The sequence below is a fragment of the Convolutriloba macropyga genome, chromosome 2, assembly GCF_964194025.1.
Source record: "Convolutriloba macropyga chromosome 2, txConMacr16.3, whole genome shotgun sequence".
Taxonomy (NCBI): Eukaryota; Metazoa; Xenacoelomorpha; order Acoela; family Convolutidae; genus Convolutriloba; species Convolutriloba macropyga.
The window spans coordinates 16,769,013-16,793,716 of record NC_134469.1 but is presented as its reverse complement, the minus strand read 5'-3'; the positions used below and the strand labels follow the sequence as shown (position 1 = coordinate 16,793,716).

The window sequence follows — 24,704 nt, the reverse complement described above, 5'->3', positions numbered from 1 at the left end:
TTGTAATGCTTGAGTCCCGGCTTAACTGGGACTCACCCACCCCCTTCTTTCTCTGCTCTCATGTGCTCTCTTTCTTTTTGTTTTGGTCCCGGCTTAACTGGGACCAACCCCACCCTCTTCTTTCTCTGCTCTCATGTGCTCTCCTTCTTTTAGTTTTGGTCCCGGCTTAATTGGGAACCCCACCCCCCCTCTTCTTTTTCTGCTCTCATGCGCTCTCTTTCTTTTTGTTTTGGTCCCGGCTTAACTGGGACCCACCCCACCCTCTTCTTTCTCTTCTCTCATGTGCTCTCCTTTTTTATTTTTGTCCCGGCTTAACTGGGACCCCCACCCCACCCTCTTCTTTTTCTGCTCTCATGTGATCTCGTTCTTTTTGTTTTCGTCCCAGCTTAACTGGGACCCACCCCTCTTTTTCTGAGGTGCACATTCTTGAAAAATTTCGGTGTCCCGATAGCCAGCAGCTGCTATCGTTGCATCGAAATCACCTATCTATTGCATCTCATGTGTCCCTTGTTTGTAATCTTTGAGTCCCGGCTTAACTGGGACTCACCCACCCCCTTCTTTCTCTGCTTTCATGTGCTCTCTTTCTTTTTGTTTTGGTCCCGGCTTGACTGGGACCCACCTCACCCTCTTCTTTCTCAGCTCTCACGTGCTCTCTTTCTTTTTGTTTTGGTCACGGTCCATCTGGGACCCTGCCCAACCGCTTTTTCGATGCTACAACAGCTGCTAATTTCCTATTTTTCCTACAGAGAATCCCGTTTGTCTTGCTACGAAACCTATTAACTTCCTGTTTTTCTTACAGAGATTCCTGTTTTTCCTATTAGGAATCTGCTCATTCCTGCTAAGAACCCAGTTAATTTTTGAACTTTCCTACTGAGATCTTGTTTTCGCCCATATTTCTTATTAGGCATCTGACATTTCTCAATTTTCCTAGTGGGAAAACTGAGAATTTGCACATACTTACCACCACCTACATTTCCTGATAAGTTTCCTAATAGGATCCTGGTAAGATTTCTTCTATTCTTGCCGGGAACAAAACAGGAACTTGTCAAGAATTTTGGGATTCGTTTCACCGGGAACCCACAAGGATTCCATACCCCCTGTGGGGGGGGGGGGTAACGGAACACAGAGAGAGAGAGAGGGAGAGAGAGAGAGAGAGAGAGAGAGAGAGAGAGAGAGAGAGAGAGAGAGAGACTACAATTCAACAAGATTTTAAAACACTTTCTGTATAAATTATCTATCTAGGACCGACTCTATTGCACTAAGATTCTTTGTGACTAACCTGATTGTTAGCAGTGTTGCTTGTGATAATGTGTAGCTTGTTCTGAGGAGAAATCTAAGATAATTGTCTCAGTTGGTTCATTGGACTAAAGTGAAAAATTGTGTAAAACTTTAATTGTCGTTCAAAAAATTTTCAAATTTACAGATTTATGATTCGACGCAGTGGTACTACGATGCATAAATGGGCAGACTATGAATCAAATTCTTCGAATCTAAATAACGAAGTGGGGGACTTGTGATTATATAAAAAGTTGGTTTATGAATAGAATTTGTGGGACAAGAAATTGTGTTCCAGACGGTCTACCCAACAGCTGGGAGGTTCCCCCAGAGAATAATATTCCAGTCAAATTTCTACCACCTCTACACGGGAAGCCACTCCGACTTTTACAAAAGCACAGCAGATGGCAAGAACTCTTTTGGAAACAAATTATATTCATTATTGAAGCGTGCAAACAATACTAGACAAAAAACTACGTCACTAGACGGAAAGCTACACTGCTTCACGTCCTAATCCCAGTTTAGGCATCCAGTTTCTGTTCCAATTATCGCCTTAATCCTCCGCTGTGTCATCTGTGAAGTCAGTGTTGACGTCATTGTCTTCAGCTTCATTTATCATTGAGTGGAACTGTTCGAATGACACTAAGCGGGTTGAGTCTTCTGGAGCAACTGACTCAAATATCTGGAGGAGTTCGTCATTTTTGAGATGTTTGTTGAACTCGACCAGCATTCGACGTACGTTTTCTACACTTATGAGGCCGTCTTTGTCCGCGTCCAGAACATTGAAAGCCTGAAAAGATACTAACATCAGCACCACTAATATCAAGAAACGTAGAAAGGGTCTTCTTTCTGTGATGTTAAAAACGAGATGACTCCCCTCCCCAAATTATAGCCTCTTAGTTTAATTTTTCAGTCCGCTTGCGCACGTGCCATATTTTTACAATGATTTTCTATGGAATGACACGTGCTATGTAACTGTTGGGGGGGGGGGGGATTTTAGCCTATTCTGTTATAGACCCCCGTTACGCAGTTGCCTATGCTCAATGGTGATTTATTTAATAGAGGAGGGTAGAATAGGAAATAACCAAATATTTGGGTACTGAATACTGTAAAAAGAGTAATTGAGTAGGGAGCCACCCACCACTGCTAATGACTCCGTTTCTTTCAACAAAAATTTCCTTACCTTCCTCAGCTCGTCATTGTTAACAGGGTCACGAAACTCATTCAGGAGATCTTGAATGAATCTGGGGAAGTCGATAAGGGAGGACTCACGAATGTTATTTTTGTCGTCGTACACTGCCAGAGTCTGTTTGTTCTTTTCCATTATTTCCTGGCACTTTTCGCGAGACTTGGTAAAGCCGAGGTCCTGTATAATAAAACGTAAAACTGACATACAAAATCGGCAAAATCGTCGGCGTAAAATTCATATAGTGAGCTCTATCCCTTAAATTAGCATTTTTACGCACATATCATTGTTTAATAATCACGTACAAATTATGCCGAAAACTATCAAATTTCCATAGTTATTGCAAATTTTTCAAAAACCATTTTTAACAACTGGAATGAAATGCAGTTTTTTAAAACTGGAGTAAAAATGTTTCAAACGTTACTCAGAGGATTTTAGTTGCAGATCTCAGACAGAACTAGAGAATACAACTTAAAGTTTGCGCTCGACGCAATTTATCTATGACTTTTTCTGTCACAATTTTCATTCATAAGGTCGTTAAAAAGTCTACATAATGTATTTTATATCATCAGCTTCAAACCTAACAGAGAGCGTTAATTAGAATTCATTAAGAACTAATTATTTAACCGCTGAGAGCATACGGTTGTTGATTTAGATACTGGCAATCTGTTAGAAAAAAAACGGGATAACTTTTAAAATTTGGATTCTCTGAAGCTAAAATAACTTAAATAAAATGAAAACAACAGCTTGGATGCATGAATTGGAGATAAGCGGGTTGAAATTTTCTGGCTTTCATTTTCTGACAGTCAAAACTAGAGTCCAGAGACAGACTACTAACCCAAATTCCTATTTCTCTGAAACTATGGGGTATTTAATCAGAAATATCAATCCAGGTCACGTAAGAAACAAATGTAGTTTTATCTTTGCAAATTTTAGGTTTCACAGTTTGAGAATTCCTGTGAATTCCAAATACATTCAGCCTAATTCGTGTCACATTTTCTTGTTCTCTGTAAACAAATGTAGTTTAAGGTCCTGTTTACTGAAGTGCTCACAAATTAGAGGGAAGTCAACTAAGATTTAGACATTCACAAATGAAAACATTCAAAAAAATCTAGCTGGAGGTCATTCTTTTTGCAAAATAGTCAAAGTAGAGTGAAACTCTATTAATAAAAACGCAAAAAGCAAAATCATTGGGCAAGTATAAGTTGAGGACCTTGTATGAGTAGAGCAAATGTCTTTCATATTCAATTTGTTTCGAGAATGGTACTTTAGAATTATTCCAATTTTGGTGTAGCAAACTTTTCAGTCAACGTCTAAATCAAGGATATATCAATGTGTCGACTTTAGCTCGCTGTCCTCGCCCGTGTATTTGTGCACGCACCCCCCCCCCACCGCCCCTCTTACCCTGAATGCTTCCCAGAGGTCATTATGGGTCAAGTCCCCATCTGTCATCTCTTTTGTAGCTCCATTCATTTTGGAAGTTTTGCTCTTCATGTTCTGCTTGCCCTCTGGGTATGCCTGATGATCTGCGAAGTCATTTTCAAACAAATCGAGAGCATCTCGAATGTCAATAAGGTCTTCAATTTTCTGAACTCTTGATTCTTGTGGTTCTATCATACTAAAATAGGTAATTGCATGTCTTTTTAAAGAACGCATTCAAAATTCTCTAACGTTAACAAAAGGTTCAATTTCACATTCGACGACAATTTTTTCATGCATTTTGATAGTCTAAAGTCTGGTATCGGAAGTATAAGACAATATTAAAAAGCTGGGATTATTTTTGGCTTTTGGGATTAAGAAATCAAGTGATGGATACCAAATATAACGTCACTTCAGACGAAACGCAACTTAGCAAAGTCCTACAGTCTTCTCAGTATTTCACTGATCAAATATTTGATTCACCACTAATGTACATTTTAGAAAATTAGAAAACCTACAGCGAGCTTGTGTGTTACGGGTCTGATCAACAGTAAAACAAACTGATATAGAGTACGTCGATAATTTGCAAAAAAATGCAATTAACTTCACGCCGAATTTTTTTTTAAATGATACACCTGAAAAATATCTCAAAAATCATACACCAATGCGATCTAACGACTTTTCGGAGATCAAAAGTTGTAACCGTAAAACACGACTCAGGGCAAAAGTTTTTGTCACGCCCCTATTTCGTCCCTCATAGTTACGTGATGATATTCCTTAAAATATCCATAATTAAGTGCTTTATATTAATTAATATTCCGTTAGTTTCAAGGCCATATATAGCCAGTATTTCCGTCTAGACCTGTAACCTCTAATTTGTTTATGTTTACGAGAAACAACCGCAGATTGACAGTTTTACTAGCAAACACTTCAAGTGCCTAAAAGCCTCAATATTTACTTTTTTGAGTTTCTTGATGATAAATTCACATAATCAGTAAATAACTTCATGAGAGATTATGTACTTGGTGAAGTAACTATTCTGATAAAGTAGGTGCTAATACGGAATTGTATATGTACTGAACAAACACCAAGAGACGTACAAAAGCCGGAAATCGCCCTACTTGAAAATCAGTAAATATTTGCGAAGGACCAATACAACTAAAGGCACAACCCTGCGGACCCAACTATCAGCAGAGCACCGGAGAACCAGCCTGACAATCAGTTGCCTATCATCTTATTAAAACTTGATAAAACTTGAGAAACTTCTTGTTGAAATTATTAAAAAATTCTTGCTAAAGATAATTAAAGATTCAACTGGAAATTCTCTTGAAAACCTCCAAGTTCGATAAACTTAGTTACAGAAGAAATAGCGGCTAACTTAACACTAAAATGCAAGGCAAACTAGTGGATATATCACGCATCCGAACCGCTCAATAAAAGGCTATTACTAGCTAATTTTATTCAAAATATATCTGCTAAAAATCGTACTGTGAAACATCAAAATAAGTCCTTGTAAAATGGCAATTATCCAAGCCAATTACTCCTCATATAAACCTCAATAACCTCACGAGGAACACTATTAAAAATCAGTGCGTAACATGGTGACAGGAGTTATTAACTGTTTCCCAGTTTAACGGACCGAAATTCCAAATAATTCTTTGATAAATTCGACATTTTCTTTCTTCTCTTCGACATTTCCTTCTTTCGCTTTTCCTTCATTACCTTAAGAGCCTCCAATCATCCTGATCAGCATCCAGCACAGCCTTTCCGAGCAAGACGATAATGCAGAAAGCAGTAACAAAGGAAAGAATAGGTGGAAACTGTGTTTGTGTCTCTGTGGACTAAGTGTAACAGTAATACAAAAGTGTTTGAGTGGACAATAACTGGAACAAACTCAACCACAGCCACCACAACGGACAAAAACAACACAGGGTATTTGCAAACGAGGATTTTGTGAGTAAATGAATTTGTAAAATTAATTTTGGTGCTTTATTTTTGTCAATTTATAAAGAACAAATTCTCCCCGCTATTAATAATTGCCGAGCTTCCCCCAATTTTGTTGAACATATTGAAGGAAATAACATCAATTATACCCATAACAGCAATAAAACACAAGCTCAGATAGTAAGCTTTTTCTCCTTTTCAGCTTATAAGTCCATCGTTATTTATGTGCTAGATAAAGATGATAAACGTGTAGCAATTTATTGGACAGCAAAAAGTTTAAATCAGAAATCTCGCAAATTTGGCCTTATTCGTAACAAACTTCAATCTGATAGAGATATTAACCTTGACAACATCATTACTGATTATCAGATAACATCAGAATAAGCCAAATTACTGAAACCATCACTTAAACATTAATTAAAAGAGGGCAAAACAAAAGTTTAAACAAAAATAAAAAACAATTACATTCAATTTCCCCACACAGCTCCGGAGGTTAATGAATCAAACAGTGACTTCGGTCAATTATGCTGTTACCTATCTGAGTGCAGCTTCCACAAGGCCTGTGCGGTCATGGTCCCCACGATTTTTCCTAGACTAAGGGGCACTCTTTTGAGGTGAGACTTCGGCGGCCCATACGGCTTCAACGATATAAGTCTGACGATTCGACCGGAGCTTTAGAAATAGGCTTATAAGCAGCCCTTCATTATTACATTCTGAACGATTGTTTTCAGTAGTTTCTTTTCTGATATTCTTGTGCTATTCATTTAACTGTTTTCATCTCTTAAAACCCCTTAATCTCTCCATTAAGTTAAGTTAAGTGTGCTATTTAATACTTTAGAACGAAAATAAGACTGATTGAACAAAAAGTATATAATCTAATCGGGTAAAAAGCAAAATGGCACACGCGCAGATTAACATCACACCTTTTTCCGGATCAGAAACGGACAATTTTAACGAGTTTGAACAACTAATAACAGGTGCAATCGGAGTTGCAGCAATCGCAAACGCGCAACAAGCGAATTTTCTGCAATTACATTTAAAAGGAGACGCTTTACGATACTTCTTAACCCTACCAGAGGCTTCCAGACTAGTCTTCGAAGACAGTATAACAGCTCTAAGAAACAGATTCACGCAGGATGACTTGAGAGAGATCAGAATTATAAAGTTAGAGAATCAAAAGTTTAATCCAAAAACAGACACTGTTAAAAAATTTCTTAGTAAAGTTAAGAACTGAAGCCAGTAAAGCATATCCAGCACCTGAAATAGTAGCAGCGGCAGCAGGAGGAGGTGATGCTGAAGCTCTTAGATTCGAAAGAGAGACAGCAGCAAGAGATTCTGCCCTTCAGATGTCAGAAAGTCGAAAAAATGAGCAAATAAAGCGCTTCTTTATTAAGTCCATGCCAAACTGGCTTAAGCCTAAGCTTTTAGAAAGGCCAGATACAGATACCATTGATCAATTATGCACCTTAGCTAGCCAACAGATTGCAATAAGGGAGATGTGTAACAGAGAAGAGTACTTCGACGACGGATTTAATGAAATAACTGAATCAAATACTGATAAAATGTCAAAAGCAATAGCTACTATTTCAAATAATCAAAAAGAACTTGAGTAGAAACTTGAGCAGAGAACAGCATCTAAAAATGAGCCATCAGAATAAGGCTCAGTATACACATTCACACCAAATTACCCTCAACAAGTCTACAGACAAAGTTATAGACAAAATTTCCGCCCCCAATACCAAAATTATCGACCAAATTACCCTCAATATCAGTCTAATTACCGTCCAGTTCAGCAAAACTATCGGCCCCAGCAACAGTATGCCCCTCGTGCTAATAATTACCGAGAGTTTAGACCGCAATTTAATACACCCTAGACCGTTTTATTATAACGAACAGCCACAAACTCGTAATTATTGGACCGAACCTTCAGATAGTCCCCCATTTGTACATCCAGCTTATGCTAATAGACCAGTTTACCGGTTCCCAACAAAAAATACCCCTCAAAACCTTCTTAGACAGGTATAGTTTACGATAGTCTAGTACACAACCGATATAGCACTCAACAATCAAATCAGTTTAATCGTGCAAGTAACCCTCAAAATAGAAATATGAGAGGTATGAATTTCCCATTTAATCAACAAAAAAACTAATAAAGCCGCCCAACTTTAAAAAACAAAATAAAAATTATAAAAACTCAGTTAACTATTATAACGAAAGCACGTCTAGTCCTAGTTTAGATAAAGTATTAGAGCCAGTTTATAACAAAAGTAACAAAAAGCGTAGAAAACGCAAATGTAATAATAATAAAAGTAAAGTTAATAATTCTGTGCAACTCCCAACACAAGTACCTCAATCCGCACCAAAGCCAACACCACATGTTCAGCAATTATTCAGCATTGTCCCACTTTTAGGCAGAACATTGTCCTATGTTAAAGTTAAATTTAATGGAGAATTAGAAAGACGTGCACTAATCGATACAGGAGCATTCGCCAACGTGATAAGTCGTGAGTTTTACAAGGAGCTAATTAATACAAATATCAGTTCAATAACAGAAATAGAAAAGCCTGATCTAGATAAAGTTAAAATGGCAAACGGAAATATAGTTAAAATTGACAAAGCAATTAAAGTTACATTTAAATTGGGCACACAAACATTTACAGAAGATTTCCTTGTTTTAATTGTCACAACTCCTGTAATATTAGGCAACCCATTCTTCGTTAAACACAAAGTTAGCATCTGCCCAGGACAAAGTTACATTAAATTCCCTGATCAAACTCTGCAAATAAATGAAATAAAGCCAGAAAAGCAACCCAGAAGAGTTGTAAAACGTAAAAAATTCGGAGTTTATACACAGAAAAAGCAAGTCTTACAGCCAAGTCAACAAGCAGTATTAGAATGCAAGCTTTATAATAAACTAGAATCATTCACTGACCTCTGTGGGATAATAATTCCAAACGAAATATTTGAAAAAGACAGTGAAGTAATATTAACATCCTCTTTAAGTAAAGTTGCTGAAAATAACATTCTGTACATCTATGTCCTGAACATTACCGATCACCCAATTACCATAAATAAAGGCGAAGAAATAGCCAAATTCTCGTTATTAACGTCTGATCAAGCTGAAAAGTTGTTAGAAGTAGATCCTCAATTAATTAATGTGGCAAAAATGAGCGAAAATTACTTAACAGAAATAAATCAATTAATTCAAGTTACAGACACCCCAAAAAGAAAAGCTCAACCAGCGAAACCAGCACCAGAATATGAAAAACTATGGTTCCCAACGCCTGAAACGTGCCCAGATCCGACAAACTTGTCGCCCTTGCAGAGAGATATCTATGAGCAACTGCTAAAACTGCAAGAAATGGAGAAATTAGATCCAAAGGGTAATAATCAGGATAAAATAACATTTTTGAGCAAGTTTCCGTGGCAAAAATCAGCCCTCAATGATGAGCAAAAAGCAGTAGTAGGTGAACTACTAGTTGAATTTAGTGATATCTTTGCGAAACACAGATTTGACGTCGGATATAATACAGATTTAAAAAAAAAGTTAACTCCAGAAAGAAGTATACCAATTTATGAACAAGGTCCTCCAACACCTGTGCATTTGAGAAATGAGTTACAAGTAGAACTAGCACTAATGCATTACTATGGTCTGATAACAACTTTGTCTCAATCAAGATATAGTAGTCCACTTTTCGCTCAAAGAAAAAATTCAGGAAGACTTAGACTATTAATTGACTTGAGAAAAGTAAACCACTTGATGAAAAATGACTACGTGAATACGAATTTCCCGATTTCAAACATGAGTGATGCAATAAACTACTTTGCCGGAAAAAAATTGTTTACGAAACTTGACTGTTCTCAAGCATACCACTGTGTGCAAATGGCAGACGATGTATCAGTGCAACTGCTAGCATTTAACTTTGCTTCGAGAACTTATGCTTATAAATGTCTTGCACAAGGATTGAATAAGTCAGTAACAGGATTCAGTTCCTTTATTAGACATTACTTGGACCCATGTTTAGCATCAGGAAACTGTACCCAGTTTATGGATGATATTGGAAATGCAGTAACAAACTTTGAACAATTGGTACCCTCTTTACGAGAAATCTTTACGTGTATACGTCAATCCGGACTGAAACTGTCGCCCGAAAAGTGTGAAATAGCAACTGACACAATAAAATTCCTTGGAAATAACATCAGTGCAGAAGGAATATCACCAGAAAAATCAAAAATAACGAAATTTCTTGATAAATTTAAAATGCCGAAAACAACAAAACAAGTAAAACGATTAATCAGCTTCACGCAATTCTTCCGAAATTACATTCCTAACTTAGGTGAAAAACTAATGTCATTTTACAAGCTCCTGAAGAAGGATGCAGTAATAGAAACCACAGAAGAACATGTAAAAGCATTAGAAGTAATAAAGAAGGATCTAATGGAAGCAACAAATGTAACATTGCGATTGCCAAAACCAGGCCTACAGTATGTAATTCTTTGCGATGCTAGTTACCACGGTGCAGTTTTTGTACTAATGGTGGAAGACTACGTAAACGAAACAGGAAAGAAAGAAAAGAAAACATACGCTCCCGTATCGTTTGGATCGCATTTGTTTAATGCTACGCAATTAAAGTTCTCAATTTACTACAAAGAGTTCCTAGCCTTGTACTATGCGCTGGACTACTTTTCACACTACATCTGGGGATCAAGTAAACAAGTAATTATACTCACTGACAATAAAAGCCTTACACAATTCTTTCAATCAAAAGTAATACCGCCATCACTTTGGAACTGTTTAGACAGAATACTTGCGTTTAACATAGTAATTGCTCACATACCAGGACGCGCTAATTACGCAGCAGATTTCCTCTCCCGAATGGAGAATGATAAAACAGCAACCATGTCTTTGAAATTAACAGATAGAATTCCAGTCAGAGAAATAGAAATTGATACAGAGGCACAAAATCCTGATGTTGAACTAAACGTACTTCTAGACACTGAAATTAACGACGACGAACTAATTGGAGATGCATTGAATGCTCTCAAAAAGATTGGACTTCACGAAGAATACAAGAAACGCCAAAGTAACTTACCAGTAACAGAAATACAAGGGCTATTTAAACTAAAAAGAAAAACAGAAATAAATTCAATTGAGTATCCAAATCCATTAGATGAGTTCCCAGACCTTACAGATAACTTAATTAGCCTGAATTTAGCAGAAGAGCAGCAAAAAGATGCAGACATTAGAACAGTAATAAGCTGGATTCAACAAAATAATCAACAACCTGACTTAAAGTATGCTACAACAAGCTTAAAAAAGTATCACAAGCACTTAAACAGATTACTTCTTGAAGGGAATGTCTTATACCGGAATTTTTATGATGATACTGGAAAAGTACTTCATAAACAATTCTGTGTTCCTAAGCATTTGTGGAAAGAGACTATATATCGGCTCCATAATTCACAAACAGCAGGTCACTTAGGCATCAAAGCAACAATTCAGGAATTTAGAAAGCGATTTTATTATCCAGGCTTCACTGAACATTTCATTAGCTTCATCAAAAACTGCCTCACTTGTCTTCAATTGAACAGAGTACCGAAAAGCCACATCACACCGACGTTACAACCAGTCAGTTCACTACAATCATATCCAGGAGATATGCTCCAAATTGATTTAGTAGGCCCCCTAAAGTCATCGCAGTATAAGTATGTTTTGAGTGCAATAGATGTCTTCACAAAGTACCTATTCGCAGTTCCATTAACAAAGAATATGCCGACACAGTAGCCCGAGAACTAGTAAAGGTGTTCTTCCAACACAGCTACATTCCTCAAACAATACTTTGACTTAGGAACCAACTTTACTTCTGAATTAATGTCAGAACTAGCAAGTTTACTAGAAGTAAAGTTAAAACATGCCTCACTAAAGCACCCTCAGACTATTGGAGCAGTAGAACGATCTCACGGACCACTCAAACGAATTCTGAAACTTAATACAGAAGAACAATGGAAAGACTGGCATAAATATGTTCCTCTTGCAACCTTTATTCATAATACTTCATATCATTCAGCGACAAATTGTTGTCCTTCAACTTTATTCCATGGCAGAGAACCCATAAAACCCCTTGACATACGGTTCTCCAGAAAAGTAATGGATGCAGTAGCAGTAAATTCCGATTTTGTAAATGAACTGCAAGATGCCATGATGCAAAAGTTTGGAGAAAACAAAGAAAAACTAACAACTGCATACTTGAAGTACAAAAAGTATTATGATCAAAAAGCATCAGCAAAACCGATTCCAGAGAAATCATTCTGTTTACTTTTAAACCCTAAGCTACTAGAACAATCAACAGTAATAGCTTCCCAAGTTCAGAAATGGCTACCGCTATATAAAGTAGAAAAAATCCTTACTGATTCTAATTACATCATTCGAAAAGTAAATACGAATTACACACAATGTGTTCATCGCATCAGACTGAAGCCAATTAAACCAAGTGAAACTCCTGAAGACCTCGAAGTCATCAATCCTGTAAACTTTCAACCTGATCCGTCGACAAGACAACACATGGAACCTGACCTATTTGATAAACATATCCCAGAATTAATCAATGAGCAAGAAACAGAGATACAACAATCCAAGAAAGTGAAACAAGATCCAGTCAGAGTGACCATAAATGCTCCTCTAGGTGGACCATTAGCAGGACCAGCAGTAGCAGCACCTCCAGCAGCCCCACCGGCCCCACCAAGGGTAGTAGCACCAGCAGTTAGACCACGAATTGCCCCAGTCCATCTTCCAGTATTTGATTCCTCAAGTTCAGTTGAAGCAATCCCAAATCTATTTGATAAAAATAGCAGTTCAGATGAAAATTTAGCTGACCTAAACCTGAACGCAGAACAAGTTGCCCGAATACCAGTTAATCCGTTAATTGCTGACGAAATTAGACAGCAAGAACCAGAAGTTCGTGTTCCTCTTGTATCATCCTCATCAGACGATGAAATGTTTCTACCATCTCAACAGCCACAACCATCAATAGTACCATTCGATATTGAATCGCCTCCAGAAACACACGAAGAACAATTTGCTTTAACTGATAGAAAAATAAGAGCCAGACCTTATAACCCAAAACGAAAACCAGAGAAAAGTTCATTCAAATCAACAGACTACCAAGAGCGGAAAAATGTACGCGGATTTAAACGTGATAGAGAAATAATGTTGCATAAAGAAGATAGAACAAACCCTTACCTAACCAACCAAGTTAGAAGATCAGGCAGTCCTAGACCAAAAAATGCACGTGCCGGACTGGAACAAGAAGAAAAACTCGAAGCAATAAAAGCATCAGCACAAGCAGCACAACAGTCAACTATCCCAAGTAGAGAGACAAAATTAGATCAAGTAAGAGCTAGCATAGCAAAATATTCAGGGAAAAAGCCCAGCAGTTCAGCAAACAAACCAGTAACCAGATCTCAAACAAAAAACTCTTCACCAGGCTCTTCAAATCAAAACTTAAATCACTTTAGTCAAGAAATAAATGCAACTTATCTAAGTTCACCAACGGATATCTTATACTCTCCACACTCTTTTGCACATTGTATATCAGTAGACCTTGCAATGGCAAAGGGATTAGCCAGACAAGTCAAAAGCTGGTACCCAGCAGCCCCAAGTGCAATTAGACTTAGATATCCACCTGATATCGGCTCAGTTTTAATTTACTTCGACCCCATTTCTGAACCTTACATCTTCAGTTTAGTTACAAAATTCAGATACTACCACAAACCCACTTATGAATCTGTAATAGCAAGTCTTTATGAACTGAGAGAAATAGTAATAGATGCAGAAATTACACACTTAAGTCTTCCAAAACTCGCCAGTGGCTATGATAAATTAGATTTTAACATCATCTTTGAGCTTATACGCCAAGTCTTCGACCCTCTAACCATAACCATCTATATCCATTAGCATGTACAGACCAAGTACAGTCTAGTATTACCCTCCACTAGCCCCAAAAGCCCAACAAGCCTGAGCAACTTAGCCTTAAAGCCCAAAAATCGCCAAAAATTCGAAAATTTTCGACCTCAAATTCTAGTTATTTTGATATATCTCAAGAATTACTTGTCTGAACCTGGATTAACCTATTGTTCTGAAGAGCCCTCATCCAGTAAAAGCGATTCCAGCCATTATTGACCCCATTCATCCCGTTCTAAGTACCAAAAACTTAGTCTAAAATTGACCCTTCCGAAAATCCTAGGTTCAACTAAGAAAAACAGTCATAAAATTGTGAAAAATGCCCCGATCATTCCAAGTTTTTGCGCTGCAGCTTTTTCTAAGCCGAGGAACCGACAAGCAAATTTTGAAGCGATTTGGAGAACTTAAAAAATCGAGTGACGCTGGAGCCCTCAATTTTTGACACTTTTCGAATCCGCTCGAATTCAATGATATCTCCCACAAAAAACACCCAATTGACCCATTTTATAGCCCTAGACCATCTTACTGCTCACGTTTGACATTCCAGTACCCAAAAATCCCGTCAAAAATTAATAAAAGTTGAGTTATGACAAAAATACCGAACCCTACCAAAGTGCGTTAAAATTGATTAAAATGTAGTGTAAATTATATCCCAAAAACATGCCAAAAACTGTCCCAAATGCCTCCAGCAGCTACCCCCAGCTGCCACCCACATTGTACAACCTCAAACAACCGTTAAAACCCAATATTTCTAAGTATATGTTGAAAAATGACGAAAAAACGAAAATTGCGCTTCTGCTTCAATCCTCCGCTTCAAAAATTTTGTCATTTTATTCTCCACCTGACCCGATAAAAGCCACTTATACCCCCTACAGCCCTAGTGCAACCCCCCACTAGCTTTGTAGTACCATAGAAAACAGTCCCAGCTCGTCCCAGTATCATCCCTGAAGACTTAAACCCAAATAAGCTCTCAAAACGCCACATTTTTGTCAGGAAAAATCCAGTTATTTCCCACTAGAGTAAAAAATATTAACTTCTGACAAAAATTAACCATACCATCAGCACTCCCACATCTATATCTCTCAGAATATGCACTCCCAGCCTCCTAGTGCCAATACAAGCTGAGAAAAGACTCCAAAAGTAACGAAAATCACAAAAAATCGAGTGTAATTTCAAAAAAAAGTGATCAAAAATGCATTTTAATACCCGAATATGCCCAATTTTATTGTTAATTCAGTTAGCCCTACTCATGAGCAGTCCAACCATAGCATTATCAATCATTTTGAACAAGTTTTTCATAGCCTCATAGCCAATAACCTATCCCCTATCTGGGCCTTTCCAAAAAACCCAGGTTCACTGCAGCAAAAACGTTTTAACTCGTGAAAAAATTGTTAAAACTGCCCAAATTTTTGCGCTGCAGGGTTTTTTGAGCCGATAAAGCGATTCACCAATTTTGAGTTCAATCGAAGCGTTTTAAAAATTGAGTGACGCTGGGCCCCTCAATTTTGGAGACTTTTTGAAAATTCACGCACATGTTCATAAAATCCAAAATATTGATTGAAAACCTGATATTATTCGCTTAAGACATTTGTATGCTCAAGCTCTACACGCCCATATCAAAAATATTGAAAATTGTTAAGTAAAATGTTGAAATAAAAGCAAAAAACTGAAGCCTACCAAACTCTTCTCAAATTCGTCAAAACAGAGCCAAATTTAGAACATAAAAATAGTATCAAATAGCCGAATTATGAGCCCATATCCAATATTCAGTCTCCCTAGTAATTACCCAAGCCCAATAAACCCATACAATTGCACAGAAATTCATAAATGTTGGAAAAAATGAAAAAAAATCGAAAATTGCAGATATTTCACAAAATTTGGTCCGAAATTCTAAAGTGAAATACTCAAAATATTATAGTCAAATAATGCATTAAACCACACCAATAGCTTCCACCAATATAGTACTCACTAGCATGACCCACAATTACTGTCAAAAATCAATTATCTTCAATCTATGTCAACTTATGCACCAAACATGACGCTTCACAAGTAAAAATTCAGTACATTTGACAGAAAAACTGGTATAAAACCTATATTAGTCAACTCCAAACCTACCATAATGCTACCCCTGATAGCCACCGATATCAGTAACAACAGTTAGCACCTGATTTAGGCCACTAGAGAATCACCAGACTGATACATGTCTCGACGAAGCTCAATTAGTGGAAAAATCATGCCTGAAAATTAGCATTTTGGACGCAAAAATCAATGTTCTGAGCCGATAAATAGTTTCAAACCCTATAATTCACTAATATACATTAGTACCAAGCACAGACAGTACCATTTTAACCATTCAATACCGATAATGTATGAACAGTGACGACTTATTCAGACCGAAATTTCATGATTCAAAAATAGCCAGGTTCAGATCACGAAAACAATCATAACTTTGCGAAAAATGCCTAAATTGCGCCAAATTTTTGCGCTGCAGGGTTTTTTAAGCCACTGAAACGAGCTACCAATTTTGAGCCCGATCGGAGCAATTTAAAAATTGAGTGACGCTGGAGCCCTCAATTTTTCGCATTTTTCGTTTTTTCAGACATCAGTAAAAAAAGTTGACCCAAAAGTGTCCAAAAACCTGAATTTATTGCATAGTTATTCCCCAGCGATCTCTACTGAGTGGGCCAAGCCAAAAAATTTGCCCAAAGTTCAATAAAAATTGAAAAATTCACATATTTGCCACACCAGCCCTGATGCGGAAAAATCACCAAAATTACGAAAAAATTACATGTGAAAATTAGTACCAAATACTCTTCCAAACCAGTTCAAATTACACACAAGTGCTGCTAACAACCAGATTAAGTATCTAGAACCATTAGAACCAGTCTATGATCAATAATTGACAAGTAAATTAAAATTAATGCCCAAAAATCAAAAAAGTCGTGATGTCACCAAAATTTCACTTTCACAAACATGTCATTATAAAGTCACACACTGCAATTAAAATGTTACCACATGCTCACATACTTCACAGCTGCTAGTTCCAACATTCTAAACCACTTAACAAAGCTACAACTGACAAATAATAAGTAAAAACTCACCTATAAATGAAAATAATCTACATGATGAATATAATTGCACCGACACTAGTCATTTCTCATCGGCGCTATCCTCAGCCACGGTACCACCAACACTAGTACTCTGACCGCCCTGACCCCTTGCCCTAGTGGAACGAGTCAAGTACCGCTCAGCATCATCCAAACTGAATAAATGCTATCAAAATAAATAAACTGCCTCAAAATAGCACTAAAATTCGATTAATTCGGCACAACAACAGTTTAAATACCATGCTATAATGACCACTAATAGTTAATAACACATGCCGCAAAACACACAACAACGCTTTGAACACACAATTCCAACCCTGCACTAGCATTCACTTATTTACTACGCCTTTCTAATTTTTCCTTTTGTCCCCTACTTATATCCTCAACCCCCCCCCACAAAACAAGTCTTGATATATTAATTACTACCATATTACTAGCACCATGTACGAAGTATATTAGTAGCACCAGTCAATATTACATGTAAAACTACAATATTACAGTCAGTCCCAATAGTCCTTACACAGTCATATTAATATTACTATTACACAATATTACAACTATTAATATAGTTAAGTAAAATAAAAATAATTAATAAGTCACACTGAATCTTCCTCGACAGCCTCCCCTGATCTTCCCACTTCCCTCCTCCTCCTCCTTCGATTTGCCCACACTCCCAACAATCCAGACACTAATGATAATAATAAAAAGAATACTAATATAATAATAATCCACCACTCAGTCCCACCACCACTCCCATTATCAATAACTATATCATCTACTGCTGTCGTATTGCACTTTGGATGTTTCAATCTTGACCAGTGAACAGCGTTCCTTCCAACAAACCTGGTCCCATTCACACAGCACCCAATAATTATGGCAGAAACAGTGATATTAAAGCACATGGTGCAATACTGTGGGCAAAATAATCTGAAAAACTCGAAAAAAAACATGTAAAGACTGCATAATTCGAGCCACCCAACCACTACCCCCATCATCACACACCCATCATTCAACCAAATAACCATACTTCAACATGTTTAAACACCATATTCAGTAGTAATATCAATAAATACACACATCAGCACACATCACCTAAAAGTAAAGTACACCTGAAATAAACAAACATCACATAAACAAGTGCCATATTGAGAAAACTAAATCTAGAAGCCCGAGTAAAGTAACTAAATGAGCAAATAAACACCGAAAGACCAAATAGAGCCAGTTGAAACACTCAGAAGAGCCACATCAGTAGAAGATTGTCCTGAAACATAGTCGATATTATTGAAATATGAAAATGTTACTCACAATTGTGTTAAATCTCTTCCTTTTCGGCCCCACTTCTGAAACCCCGATTAATACAGAAGCAGCTCTGGATAAAAGCATCATCTTCCATAAAGAAGGAAAGATTCTGATTACCGAAAAGTTCATAAATGTGGAATTTTTAGTACCGTTTCCTCGCTATAATTTCACTATCAGACAACAAGTAGAGACTCTACTTAATGAACTCTCGAAAAAATGGATCACGCAATCGGAATTTTGCAACCTTACCCATAGCACTACTTACCGGAACCAAACAGCTGCCTTCAATGTTGATTGGCTTTACACAAAAATACTCAATGAAACCATAGAAGCCGAAATTGAAGTCCTCAAATTGTGCAACGAGACCGAAAAACTCCTTACCAGAGTCGAAGAAGACCCTCACACTCGACAAAAACGAGCCGCCCCGCTTGCAATAGCAACCGCAGTTGCTGGAATTGGACTTTTTGGTCCAGGAATCGCAATGAGTAGCGGAGGATGCGGTGGAATTACAGGAATCTTCGGATCTTGTCAGCGAACGTCCCAAAATGCTGAGAACATCGACAGATTAGCCAGCAGTTTCAACAGCCTCAATGACTATGTAATGGAAATCGGCGCACAAACCGATGAGAAATTCTTCCTAGTTGCTGACGAACTTGCAAAGGTTTACAAAGTTCAAAACGAAATGCAAGAAAACCAGAACAGAAACTGGAAACTAGTAGAGGAACAATTTGCAATTGTAGACCATAATCTGAATGCACTAGCCACCTGTATGGAAATTCAATTATCACAGCAACAATTGAACTTTAACTTTGATACAGCAGCCTCATTACTTCTCACTCTTTATGCAGATATTAAAAGTTACAGAGCAGCCTTATATTCTTTCTGAATTAATGTTATAAATGCCATTCCTACTTTACTTGACAAACGTCTTCCAATCTCTTTAGTGCCTCGTAAATCTTTGATAAAGATCCTTGATTCAGTCCATGATAGCCAAAAGAACGCCCCAGATCGTCTAACTTTGGCAATACCCATGACTGACATACTTTCGTACTACGATGCGAAATTAGTACAAGAGATTTCGACAGTTGAAGACGGACTTGTACTGACACTAGCCATTCCTCTAGCCTCTAGCCAGACAGTGTTCGAAGTTTATCGTGCAATAGTAATCCCTATGCCTCAGAAGGACTCCGTAGACGCTTAAGATATGTAATAGAGGGAGAGTACTTAGCAATCTCCGAAGGACAGATGGAAACCACAGTACTGACGAAAGCTCAGTATGACAACTGTCTTGGATCGCCACGATACCGAATCTGCCATGAGACAATGGAAACCCACCTTGGATTCTCCTCGCGTCTAGCAACTCTCAAGTTTCACCACACAATCTCAGCATTGAAAGTATGTGATACAGAGAAGGTTGTGTTACCCAACCCAGAACGAGCACAGAACCTCGGATATGGGATTTGGCTCCTCACATCAGCTTCAAGTGATTATACCCTTAGTGAGATTGGCATGGACAAAAATGGCCAACACATCAATGTTCCTCACAAAGGTTGTAACATCTGTTTAATCACATTAAAATGTGGACATACAATGTTCAGTGACAACATTAAGATTCGAGCTGATTTACAAAGTTGTCAGTACCTTCCAGCAACCAGAATTAATGTTAAATTACCAGATCCACTTGCCCAATTAATTGATTCAATGCCTAACATACATGAACTTCCGAAATATGACTCTCCCACCGAAGCAAATCTCGATTTATTGAAGAAAGTTAAAACGGAATTTATTTACTCGAACAGAAAATTATCAACAGAGTCACTAGATGCCATAGCAAAGCCAATTACCACTGAAATGAAGATATTCAAGCCAGCACTAATTGATAAACTTGAATCTTACGTACCGATCAAGCTTTCCCTTTCATTAACCATTATTGTTTTTATCGGAAATCTAGCGTTACATATTCTCTTCAAGTTCTTATACCATAAAGTAGCCTTTGTACGAAGAATGGTACCAAATTTCATGAAGCTCAACGGAACCAATGTACCGCTAAACCCAGTAGTTTCCGTGCCCAAACATCTAAAAGCAGATGTAGTCACAACTCTTGCCAAACAACTCAAGCAACCGCCAACAGTCATCTCTCCAGAAGAACTTGGAACCCTCAAACGACAACGACGAAATTCCATGCCTGCAACTTCTACCATATCACTCAACACCATGGACCGATTTAACACAGACGACGAACTGGACCATCAAGCTCAATCCCGAGAGGAGAGTATGCTTTAAGCTCTTGAAAGTCTTATATAGTTCGACAAGTATTATTCTTTTAACAGTTAAAATATCCCTTTATTCATTAAGTTCTATAAATCAGTGTTTTATAAGTTCAAACCAGTTCTCCAATCCACACCATAAACCAGTGCTTTAAATCATCCATTCAGTTCGACCATATGTATTTTCCCAACATCAAATTTAGTGCCATTATTCAAAGAAATACCCATGATTATTTCCAGTGCTAATTCAATGTCTCCTCTTAATCTCAACTTTAAACTTATGCCTTCACTCTTTATTCAAAATTAGCGCACTTTCACATTCTTAATGTTCCTTTAAAGCTCTTAATCTTGTCTTAACTTTCCTCACTTTAACCTTCATTTCCCTTTGTCTTAACTTAAACTTTATTTCTTTAAACTTCTTTAATTGTCTTTAACTTTAATGCTTTCGTTCCAAAAACTCTTTTCTAAGAAAACATAAATCGGGTGACTCCAATAAAAATATGCCTATATCCTTATACTCGTGCAGATTATACGTTTTATAGAAAAATTGTAAAAACCCAGTTCCTTCTCAAAATTTTCATGGAAAATTTTCATAAAGTCGGGTAGTGTCACGCCCCTATTTCGTCCCTCATAGTTACGTGATGATATTCCTTAAAAATTCCATAGTTAAGTGCTTTATATTAATTAATATTCCGTTAGTTTCAAGGCCATATATAGCCAGTATTTCCATCTAGGCCTGTAACCTCTAATTTGTTTATGTTTACGAGAAACAATCGCAGATTGATAGTTTTACTGGCAAACACTTCAAGTGCCTAAAAGCCTCAATATTTACTTGATGATAAATTCACATAATCAGTAAATAACTTCATGAGAGATTTTGTACTTGGTGAAGTAATTATTCTGATAAAGTAGGTGCTAATATGGAATTGTATATGTACTGAACAAACACCAAGAGACGTACAAAAGCCGGAAATCGCCCTACTTGAAAATCAGTAAATATTTGCGAAGGACCAAAACAACTAAAGGCACAACCCTGCGGACCCAACTATCAGCAGAGCACCGGAGAACCAGCCTGACAATCAGTTGCCTATCATCTTATTAAAACTTGATAAAACTTGAGAAACTTCTTGTTAAAATTATTAAATAATTCTTGCTAAAGATAATTAAAGATTGAACTGGAAATTCTCTTGAAAACCTCCAAGTTTGATAAACTTAGTTACAGAAGAAATAGCGACTAACTTAACACTAAAATGCAAGGCAAACTAGTGGATATATCCCGCATCCGAACCGCTCAATAAAAGGCTATTACTAGCTAATTTTATTCAAAATATATCTGCTAAAAATCGTACTGTGAAACATCAAAATAAGTCCTTGTAAAATGGCAATTATCCAAGCTAATTACTCCTCATATAAACCTCAATAACACCACGAGGAACACTATTAAAAATCAGTGCGTAACAGTTTTCCATGATAAAATCAAGATTTCACCGAGCCGATTTCGACAAAAAAATTCCACGGAAAAAATCACATAATAGGTAGAGGAAATAAACCCCCACTTGACGATTAAAGAGATGCTCATTTAGCGCGTTTGGTCATTCCGCGCGGTCCATGGCAATGCCTTGGCGACCCGTGGGGCTTGATATGGAACATCACAGCGGAACAAATTATTACGACCGAAATCCAATTGTAAAATGGGGGTCTATTTCCGTGGGTTTTTCTTTGGGGTTTATTTCCTAGATTAATATTATTAGGTTTTCTTTCCGTGGGGTTTTAATTCCCAGACCTGCAAAATTTCGGTAAGACCTAACTTTCTAAGAATCCCTCTCAAACAAAATTTGTTGCCACAATTTCCGTCCACTTGCAATTGCCGTTTCATTGTTACTTTGGTCTGACCAGTTTGCCTTTTTGTCCTGAGAAGCGAAATAAGATTGAATGCGGTAACTAAATATTGTCGCACGATATTACCTTTTAATGTTCAGTATACGATTAAAAAGAGAAAAGACAATTAATATCAGTAATTTTTATTAATCTTCAAGGAAGCGCTCCAGTTTATTACTGGCCTTCAGTGGCTACAAAATGACAGTTTTTGTTGTGAAAATTCCTTATAATTTTGTTCATTTTCAAATATATTACGTGAAGTGTTTTGACATGCAGGCCAATAAAAGAAATCTACAGTAAACTGACAAAATCGCTGCCCAAATCTTCTGATTTCCAAAATAACTTTTAGTAAACAGTAGCAGAAATAGAAACCTTGAACCTGGGATCAAAATTATAGTTGAGCTATTGGCTGGCGGAACAGAAATGCGGCAGTGAGGGTTTTTCAATTCTTCCAGCGTTTTTGGTGTTTCAGTCCCTCCATCTTTAAACCAAGTGGACGGACGACCAGTTTTTGTTTCTGTCAGTAAGCAGAGCAAGTATTAACTGTTTGAATTAGAATTAGGGTTCCGCGAATTTGTGTTGCAAGTAAACATAATTTTTCTTTTGAAAATCAGCCAATAATCTCTAAACGTTAAGCATTACCTTAAAAGTCCCAGTTAGTGGTGAACAAACAAAAAAAAAACAGAATACATTGTGTTCAGCACCAGGAAGAGGTTAACAAATACTGTTCCGAATGTCGACAATGAAAAAATAGCAGAATCAAATAGTGTGAAGTATCTTGGCGTAATTATTGATAGCAAACTAAAATTTGATGGAGAAGTGAAAAAGATTCTTCAGAGAATGGCTTGTGGAAAAAAAGTTTTGAATACACTTAGTAAACGTTTACCAGAGAAAACGAAAATCTTATTACTTAATGCAATAGTCATAAGTCATCTACATTATTCCGCTTGAATTTTGATGGGGCTGCAAAAGTCATCACACACAACTTTAGAAAAAAAATTGAATTGGGGAATAAAAACCATTTTTAATAGGAGAAAATACGATCGGTCTACAGATCTAAAATTTCGCAACAAAATATTACCAGTCTCTCTTCTCTTGAAAAATCATTGCTCAAAATATTTTTCGATTACTCACCAACGATCTTCCAGCATATAAAAATGAACCTCTCTCTACCATGAGAATAAAACATGACAGGTCAAAAAAAATAACGTTCGATATAAAAAAGAACAATAAGTTTTTAACCGATTCTTTTATTGCACAGGCCATTCCAATTTATAATAGTCTGCCTTCTAATATTAGACTGAAAACAACATCGAAAGCTTCCTTAAAAAAAAAAGAAGTGAAAGAACATTTTCGGAAAGAATTTTTGACCCGAAAGTAACTGATATGAAAGATGACATTGAGAGCATTAGATTTTCTTTTTATTTTTAATCTTCAGGATGTACATATAAAATTGTGAGAACATTTTATGCTCGCATTATAGGTCATTTCTTACTAATGTAAGGTCAAGTTTTTAGTTAAGTAATTTAATGATTTTATAATTTTACAATGTTATATTCTTAACTTTACATTGCCTCTTTTAACCATTTGCATTTTATTCTTATGCGTATCAGAGGAAATTAACAATGTTCTTTATATATAGTTACTGAAGGCTATGACAACTTATCAAAACCATTCATTACTTGGAAAATGTTAGTTTGGTTTACATTTGATTTAGTGTTGAGACTGCTCGACCGATGAGGAACATTTGGCGATTTGTATACTGAGGAAACCCACATAACTAATTTCTTTAAGCTTTCAGTTTTCAAAGACTTGGAGTGTTTATGCCGAACAGGATTAACATTCCATGTTTTCACTGTTAGAATAAACAAATTGTGTTTTCATACTTTCGGTTTATTATTAGTTGAGTTCACAAATTAACTCAGATTTGAATCAAAACTTGAATACTTACGATTTTGTCATTGATACGAAGACATAGGACGCCATTGTTCCAATCGAATCAGTAGCAGTATTAATTTATGCTCTTTTTTGCGGTTAATACAAGACCTAATGGACGGATTCAGATGTCAACAAAAGGCAGGAAGCAGCGAAGCTTAAATGGAAAATAAAGAGCGTCAACAATTCGATTTAATCGGTTAAAACATTCATGAATGGTCAATTTAGCACCCCGCTAAGTCAAGGAAATATGTTCACGGAAAGAATGCGGAGGAAATTTGTGAAATGGTTTTGGTTGGAATGCCCTTTCAACGTAATAGAAAAAGCCGATTAACAAAAGATTAGTTAGTTTTACGGTCATTAAGAGTATTTAGTGCTTTTGGGTAAATAGGTTTTGGTCATTTGGGTGTGGTGCTGAGGATTTGCTAATTTTT

The 24,704-nt window shown here is 36.9% G+C and overlaps 1 protein-coding gene across 1 annotated transcript; it reads right to left on the bottom strand.

Moving 5' to 3' along the window:
* Positions 1-1,676: 1,676 nt before the first annotated feature.
* LOC142335159 (neo-calmodulin-like) lies at positions 1,677-24,414 on the bottom strand. Its single transcript, XM_075383524.1, has 4 exons — positions 24,287-24,414; positions 3,866-4,079; positions 2,459-2,641; positions 1,677-2,065 (listed from the first exon to the last, which is right to left on the bottom strand). The coding sequence occupies exons 1-4, from the start codon at positions 24,319-24,321 to the stop codon at positions 1,829-1,831; spliced, it is 669 nt and encodes a 222-aa protein (XP_075239639.1). The 5' UTR covers positions 24,322-24,414; the 3' UTR covers positions 1,677-1,828.
* Positions 24,415-24,704: the final 290 nt, after the last annotated feature.